The sequence below is a fragment of the Uloborus diversus genome, chromosome 4, assembly GCF_026930045.1.
Source record: "Uloborus diversus isolate 005 chromosome 4, Udiv.v.3.1, whole genome shotgun sequence".
Taxonomy (NCBI): domain Eukaryota; kingdom Metazoa; phylum Arthropoda; class Arachnida; order Araneae; family Uloboridae; genus Uloborus; species Uloborus diversus.
In genome coordinates this window covers 43956429-43965337 of record NC_072734.1, presented here as the reverse complement: position 1 = coordinate 43965337, position 8909 = coordinate 43956429, and the positions used below count along the sequence as shown (strand labels likewise).

The window sequence follows — 8909 nt, the reverse complement described above, 5'->3', positions numbered from 1 at the left end:
ATTGAAGTCTACAAGTCCAAACGTTGTGGAGGGAATATTCGTCGACCACTGCGGGTTTGTTTCACTGGTTGAGGTACCTCGGTCATGGGAATGAAAATCTCAGCGTTAGGGTTGAGGGTTTTTGGAATAGAAGCTGCTGTGGACTCCAAGTACCCTGAATCGATATTAGCTGCTACCTCCTTTCCATTTGCTGCTAGGTCTGATGGCAAATCACTGATTGACATTTCGAGAGGATACAGCCTCTGCAAAGGTCTAACGAGGTAGCCATTAGCAACTCGTAGTTTGGCAATTCTTTGGATACCATCCCTGCCAGGATACAGTTCAACAACACGACCTAATGGCCAGTTCAATCTCTTAGTGTCCTCACATCCTATGAGAACTATTTCTCCCACCGAAATTTCCTGCTGTTTTGATCTAGATTTTGGATTGCGTACAAGTTCACCTAAATATTCCTTCTGGAAGCGTTTTCGAAAATTATCGCGCAAACTTTGCACATAACGCACTCTTTTTAATAAATGCTGGGAGTCAAGGATGTCCAAGTCATGTGTTTCTGATCCTCTTATGTCTTGTATGAAATGAGCTGGAGTTACAGGTGTCATTTCATTCGGATCGTCCGAGATATAGGTGAGTGGTCTCTCATTAATGACACTTTCTGCTTCGCACAACACCGTGAGCATCTCTTCGTATGTCACGCAAGCCTTTCCCAAGCACTTTCGTAAAATTTGTTTAATACTACGTACCATTCTCTCCCACCAACCACCATACCATGGCGCGGTGGGTGGGCTAAAATGCCATTTGATGTTTTGCAAGGCACATTCAGATTGTATTTCCTCCCAATTCAATGATTGAAGGGCTCGTGCTGTTCCAGTAAAATTTGACCCCCATTGTCAGAATACATTACAGAGCATCTCCCTCTTCTAGCGAAGAATCTTCTCATTGCTTGCCGGAATGCTTCAGCTGACAATGACGTGACGAGCTCTAGGTGAATGGCTCTATATACAGCACATGTGAACAAAACAATCCATGCCTTAGTACCTTGACGTAAGTGTAAAGGTCCCGCCAAATCTACACCAGTGACTTGGAATGCAGAAATGCGTTTTGTTCTATCAATGTGTAGAGGCGCTGTATTCGGCTGTACTGGCTTGCTTGAATGTCGCTTGCAGATCACACACTTGCTTATAACCTCTCTAACAACCCTCCGACCGCGAGGAATCCAGTAGAGCTCTCGAATATGATTCAGAGTTGTCTGAACACCACTATGCATCAAAGCTTTATGAACGTATTCGATGTACAGTCTCACGATGGGATGATCTGGTAGTACGGTTGGTTTTTGAAAATCTTCTGGGTCTTCACCCAAAACTAACTTAGTTTCAACTTTTAAAACTCCAGACTCTTCGGAAAATCGTATAGACTTCGAGTATTTTTCCTTCAATTCAGCATGCAGTTCTGTTTGTACCAATTTAATGACGGCGAGTTCTGCCTTCTGTATTTCTTCACATGTTAACTCGGAGATAACTCGGGTGGACTTATTCCTAGCATTATTTATAAATCTCAGCATCCAAGCTACCATTCTTATAACTTTGCTGTACTTAGAAAAGTATAGAAGCTTCTTGCTGAAGTTTTCCTGTAAGTTAATATTCGTGCTGCAGATAACACTTTTCTTTCTTTCAACTAAAGCTTCTTCAGGCATCGTAATCTCAGTATTTGGCCAGGTATCTTCTGTTTCTTGTAGCCAAGTGGGACCCTCCCACCATCGACTATCTATCAGCTCCTTCCAATTACAAGAACGCGAGGGCAAGTCGGCCGGATTCATAGATCCTGGTACAAATCTCCAACTATCGACATTTGTAAGTTGACGTATTTCTTTAACCCGGTTACCGACGAAAGTATTCCACGGTTCTCCTTTCGTTATCCAACTTAGAACAACCATTGAATCGACCCAAAAGGAAATTTTTAAAGGTTGCTGTATTGCTTCTAAAACGGTACTTGCTATTCTTGCACCCATTGTAGCTCCAAGCAACTCTAAGCGTGGAATCGTCGGTCTTTTCATCGGAGCTACTCTGGCTTTGGCAGTTATTAATTGGACAGAGGTTCCCGTTTCTTCTTCAGAGCGTAAGTATACACAGCAAGCGTATGCATCTGCGGAAGCATCGGTAAAGACATGCAGGCTTGTATTCTCAAGAGTTCCTAGCATTAATCGACGAGGTATTCTGCACTGTTCTATGAGATCAATATGCTTCACCCAGTGTTGATATCTATGTTGAATATTTAGAGGCAGATCGTCGTCCCAGCCTATCTTGTTTTTCCAAGCTTCTTGAAGCAATAATTTTGGAAGAAGAGTTGCAGGTGACGTAAATCCAATAGGATCGTATATGCTGTTAACTACAGAGAGAAGCTTTCTCTTCGAAAGGACCTTTTCTGAAGTCGTTTTACAGCCAGCACAATAAAGTTCATCTGCATGAGTGTCCCATTTCAGGCCAAGTACATTCTGATCTATGCTTTCTTCAATTCCACTGTAAGCCCAGCATCTCAATTCAAAGGAACCCTTTTGCATTACTTCTATAGCTTGCGATTTTAATTGTTCCAGTTCTTCGCTGGTATTCACACTTGTGACTAAGTTGTCTACATAAAATCCATCTTTCATTCGATTGATCGTGTTTTGCAGGACTATTGATTGGAATTCCTGCGATTCAAGATGAAAATTAATCGTGGCATTTAATAAGAAGGGGCTTGATGAAACGCCGAAAACAACACGACAATGCCTGTAAAATTTCATCTTAGTGTGTTCTTTGTCTTCCCACCAAAGGAATCTTAGGTAGTCTCTATCTTTGGCAGCTAAAGAGAGTTGAAGAAATGCTTGTTTAATGTCTGCAATTACTCCAATGGCACCACAACGAAATTTACTTATGAGGCGAGGGATTTCACTTAATAAACTTGGTCCTGTACTAAGACAGTCATTTAAGGAGGCATATCCGGGGCGTTTGCATGAAGCGTCAAAGACTGGCCTGACCTTCGTGGTAGCGCTTGATGATTTAACGACTGGATGATGTGGCAAATAATGACAAGCGTTTGAACTTGACATTTCAGCTTCTGTCACCTCCTCTATGATGTTATCATTCTTCCACTGCTGTAAGACACCATCATACAGTTCGTAGTAATTGTCTTTCAAAAGACGCTTAGTAACGGTGTGAAGTCTTGCTTCTGCCTGGTCGTATCCATTATACAAGTGGGGATGTCCTGCTAGCCATGGAAGAGCCACCTCATACCTGTTGCCAGTTTTCCGAATTGTCTCTTGAAAAAATGTGACCGTTTCTTCATCTAGCTCCTTAGTTGTTTTCCTCTCAGTGGGATCTGTTATACCCAAAGATTCTAAGTCCCAAATTTTGTGTATCTCTGAGTGATGCATACATAGCGATACCATATTTATGCTGCTCTTCTTTCCTGGACCTAAAACACTCCATCCGAGTTTCGTTTCTACGGCTGTTATACCAGATGGCAGAACTTCTATTCTTCCTGTTAATATTCCTCCCAGAAAGTCAGCACCGATGAGCATGTCAATAGGAGGAGTTTCTGGACCTATGTCTGTTAGTTCAATTCCTCGACGTTTTAATTCTTGTACTAAATCTGGGTCACGTATGCGAGGCAAAGAAGAACATATCTTGGGCTGGTCCAAAATTGACATGTTGCACGAAAACCTTCTATCGATACTCTGAACGTTGATGTCATAGCGACCATGTTTAACTTCAGCTGTTTGCTTACCACCAAATAGTCCTTGGGACAATAACTCTGTACCTGAAGGCTTTAACCTTAACTCTTTAACTACTTGGTTGGTTACGTAAGATCGCTGTGATCCATCATCAAGGAGGGCTCTGACATAAATTTCTTGATTTCCATTTCTTAAACGTATCAATATTGTTTTCAAATATATAACCTTCTGAGGTGTAAGTTCCGTAAATAAAGTGGACGTATTCACTTCTATCCTTGATTCATTAGGGAGTTGAACCTTATTTTTTCTAGGCAATTCTGGGCACAAAATTACGTAGTGTCGCTTTCCACATACAAGGCAATGAATATTACTGCGACAGTTTTTCGCCATGTGTCCAATCTTCAAGCACACCAAGCAGCAGCGTCTACGTATTACAATTGATTTTTTTTCTTCTGTACTCATAGAGGCAGCTTTATGACAGTCTTGACTGTCATGACGTTTCTGACAAAAAATGCACTCAGTCTTACAAGGCCTTTCGTAAGAAGATATTAAACTCATTGCTGTAGGTTCATCTTTGCTTGAAGATTCCTTCTTACCTTTTGCGGGTTGACCAAAAGCTCTTTCAGCTAAAGCCCGATGTTCTTCCCCTTCTATCTCGCGACGAAGAAATGACATCAACCTTTCCAACAGTTTCTCTTTCGTAATTTGGACGGTTTCTTCATCATCCACCTCACTGTTTAATAAATATCTATCCCAAGCCTTTAATACATCAGTTGGAAGACACGACTCCACAACCGGATACAACATGGCAGCATAATTTTGCGTAGTGACGCCTAATGTTTCCAGAGCTCTTAAACTCAAACCGAGCTTGTCGTACAAATCTGAAAGCTTAATATTAGTTCGGTTGTTTACCAATGTTAAAAGATCTCGTATAAACACGTCAATTAATAAATCACGTCTGCCAAACCTGGACTCGAGATGTTCGATAACCTTAGCATAATTTTTCTTAGATGGTGGATAACTTTCTACTATATTGCGCGCTTTCGAAGTAGGCTTCAATGATGACAGAAGATACTGAAACTTATCCTCTTCTAATATACTAGTATCTTCATGAATACGACTGTATTGCGCCCAAAAGGCAACCCAAGTCCTTGGCATTAGGTCATATTCTTTCAATTCAATTTTTGGAAGCTTCAACTTAACAATCGTAGCTGTATCAATTGGCGAAGAAGCGCCAATCATACTACGCCGTAAACAATGCTCATATTCTGTTTTAAGTTCAATAAAGCGATCTCTATACGTTTCCATTTCATCATATTCCTTATCGCTTTGCTCGTAAATTTCCAATAATTGAGCATCAGCACTAAATAAACGCTCGGCTTTATCCGCCAACTTATTAAAAATTGCGCCAAGTTCATTACCTCCGACTTCTTCTTTCTGTGTTCTTTCAAATTGATTACAAGTCGTGGTAAATAACCTTCGTAAATTAGTTCTTTCTTTCCGTAATCTTTCAAATTTGTCGAATTTCTGAGTGATAACGGCATCATCTTTGTCTTCGTTGTCAGACATATTCGCTATTCGAATCAAAAAATACAAAGTTCAAATATCACGGAAGCCACATGTTGTTACTCAAATAAAACTTCGTAAATCCCGGGTATACAATTTATTGTAGATGACATGACATACACAGGATATAATTCTTAAAGATATTGAGCAACTTAAAACGTATAATAATAGTATATAATTAGCTTAGAACAGTAGGACGTATAATAACGACAATTCAAAAGAAAGTAATTCTAAACATTTTTCCGTTGGGTATAACTTTGATATACCCCCCCAAAAACTACGCGCCAAATCTGGCACTCCCTACGGACCATTTAGGGTTGCTGTTTCTTTTTTTGGTGTTGCCAATTTAGGTTTTTTCAGCTTTTAGGTTTTTGTTGTTTCCAAATTTTATATTTTCTTGTATTTTGTACCATTTTTTTTTTAAAGTTTTGTGTCAACAATTTTTGGATTTCATATATGTTTTAGCGCCATTTCATTTATTCGCCATTTCTTTGTGAAGTGATCAAGCAGATTTCTGATTTACTGTATTTTGCTGCAAATCTGGTTGTATTTTCAAATTATATTTTTTTCTATTAATTATTTTTATCTTTTAGCTTTCAATATGCCTACTGTATGTAGTGTTGTTGAAAAGTTTCAGGGAATTTTGAACCATAAAACAGGTATTTTGCTTGGCGAGAAAAAAAAGTCGCCAAATTTCCGATTTAGGGGGGTATATCAAAGTAGTTCCTTCCGTTGCCAGATTTACTAAACATAACTATAGTAAAAACAGTGTTGCCAAATTATCAAACGAGTTTCAACAACAACATACCAGTTTCGTTTCTTCATTCCGCTGAAATGAGTATTAACAGTAAAACAATTAAGTTACAGTAAAACAGTCCAGTTCAGCCTTGTCACAATAAAGCTTTTCCCTGTCAAGCCTGTTAAGGGGATATCACACGAGAGAAATTACAGGACATCGCAACCGCAATAGCAACCGTAACGCTATCCGGAACTGGTTTTTCTACTTAATTCCACAAACGGGGCCGTGGTAGCCTGATCGGTAGGGCATTGGACTCGGGGCCGGAGGGGCTCGGGTTCGATCCCCGCTGGTCGAAGACCCACCGTCGTCATTAAAGGGGACTGGGCGACGTTAAATATGCTCGTGGTCTCAATGTCCTCCAAGTGAAACGATACCTCTGGGGGTGCTAGTACCAGGTAGCTATTAGCTCTTGGACTAGTTCTAAATTCTCATTAACTGTTCGATCCGGTGATGGTGCTGCCATTTATCGGTATATAAAATAATGGAGGCAAGGCACTAGTATGCAGACCTCGACATAAATACAGTTGAAGTCAGTTGTGACTCTTGAATAGAATAGAATTCCACAAACGATTGCTCCAAAATTCTCGTGTGCTATGAAAATTCGCATTTGCTCGTGTATGGGCAAACTTTTTCCTCCGCTAGAAAAAAATTGCCTTTAATTCTGGGCAAGTTACGAAGGAACCAATCAGGGCGCTGGGATTTCGTGACGGCAGGCAGCGTCACTGTAAAATACATTTGCAATCGTGGCGACAGAAATGTGGGGATTCCTTTTTATTGTTCTATTTATTTTATGTTTCAAAAATTTTCAGTTGCACTTTAAAAAACGGATGAGCGACATTTAATCTTTGGTTTTGCATCTGATTTTGAATTTAAATTGCTACTTATATGTTAGTTAACATCAGTGCGAATTTTATGCATTTCTTAATTTATATTGGTGTTTTTCGTTTCATTAGGTTTTTGAAAATTGTTTTGCACAAATGTTACAATGGGGTCGTTTCCAAAATTTTAAACGTATTTTTATCTGAAAGAGCATGTTTAAAAACATAGGATCTGACCATTTTTTAAATAATTTGTTTTTGTTTAATATTTTTAAAAAATTACTTAAATCGTTGCGCTTTCATTGTTTACATTTCTGTCGTGTGACGTCACGAATGATGAAATGCCATTCGTGTTGACATTCACAGAGCAAAATATTTAATTTGAATCCTAACTCACGTGTATTTGTGACGTCATCAAGATCACGCCTTGTTTGAAAAATCGGACATTTAAAAAAATTAATTAAAAAATAACGGCTAGGAAAATGAAAGTATTTTTGGGTCCAAATTATTATTATTATTATATTTATTTATTTATTTTATTTTTTTTTTTTTGCTATTCTATCAATTTTAGTGATAAAAGTACTACTTTTGACTGGAGGAAACCCCCCCATTCTGATACTTGAACAATTACAGTAAATTTTTTCCTTGAAAAAGTTACGTGAAAATTCCTTTCTAAAAATCATATCATTGAAGCTGTACTTTTCTTTTTTAATTCAAACTGATGGGTACATACAGTATGTACCATTTGAAAATACTTAAAATGTAGGAGAATGTGAGGCAAAGTGAAATGGTGAAATATTTACTCTACTTTTAGCTCCACCTATTTAGTAATATTTTGACCGTGTAGTAACACATGTACTCGATTCCAGTCAAGAAAAATAATCCCTCTGAAAATCAAAGAATATGATGATAATACAAAGAATTTTTTAAAAATGATACGCACATTGTAATATTTTGTTGAGATGTCAAAAATTATGTTTGGCATTATCAAATTATAAAGTTATTTTTATTAACATTTGAAATATTGATTGAGACGTACTAATAATCAATGCAGTGTTGATTTGCTCAGTATTAAGCTTATTTGTATTATAAATGCTTGTATAGCTTGTATAAATGCGCATCATCGTTTCATTACATTTTTTTAAAGCGTCACTTTATTTTTAAATGTCTGGAACTATTTTAGTAAACTTGGCCACAGATTTTCCCGTGTGCAATATGTATCTAGTGGCGTTATATTTGTGTAGGTTAAAGTGTTAGCACATCTCCAATATATTTATGAACTCAAAGTTTAAAAAAATAATTATGAAAGGCCTATTGATCAGAGTTTGCTGCCTTTTTTTTTAATTTTTCATGTTTGTTTTTAGCTATGAATTTAGGTATAATTTGTTAGAATTAAAATTTCTTCTTACCTGTCAATAAGTGACTAATAATTCCTATCCAAAATTAAGATTTAATTTGGTAGTTATGGGAAAAGATAAGCCTAGAGAAGTCATATATTCTGTATGTCTTCTTTAAATGTAACAAGAGTATCACTTTAAATCAAACATTCAATTAATAGTAATAAAAGTTTTCTGTTTTTCTGAAATTTTCACCATAATTTCTACAAATTAATGTTAAAACTCAAACATGAATTTAACATGAGGAGCTTTGGAGACTGCATGAAATAATAATTGATGCTCTAGCTCTGAAATCATTGCCTTGATCATTTCCCTTTTTTTTTTTTTTTTTTTTTTTTTTTTTTTTTTTTTTTTTTTTTTTTTGCCATCTTTTCACAAACCCACATACAATTAAAGCTGCAAGAGCTGCATTAAGTATTTGATTACTAATTTCATCCATAAGTGTCAAATTAAAGCGACGCAGTGTGATAATCAAATGCAGAATTGACAAAAAGCGATGAACAAGCGCAAGCACATGGATGTAAACTAAAAAATGGTAGCCCCCGTTGTGAACAAATCGAGCAACCGTCCGCGCAACCGGCAGCAACCCGGTAGGCAACTTCCCTTCCGAAAAACCAGTTCCA

The 8909-nt window shown here is 37.6% G+C and overlaps 1 protein-coding gene across 1 annotated transcript; it reads right to left on the bottom strand.

Moving 5' to 3' along the window:
* Positions 1-838: 838 nt before the first annotated feature.
* Positions 839-5275, bottom strand: LOC129220083 (uncharacterized). The gene has a single exon (XM_054854422.1). It carries the CDS (start codon positions 5273-5275, stop codon positions 839-841), a length of 4437 nt encoding a protein of 1478 aa, XP_054710397.1.
* Positions 5276-8909: the final 3634 nt, after the last annotated feature.

Excerpts from the sequence above, each read along its gene's own strand:
- LOC129220083 (XM_054854422.1), bottom strand. The coding sequence starts at position 5,275 with ATGTCTGACAACGAAGACAAAGATGATGCCGTTATCACTCAGAAATTC.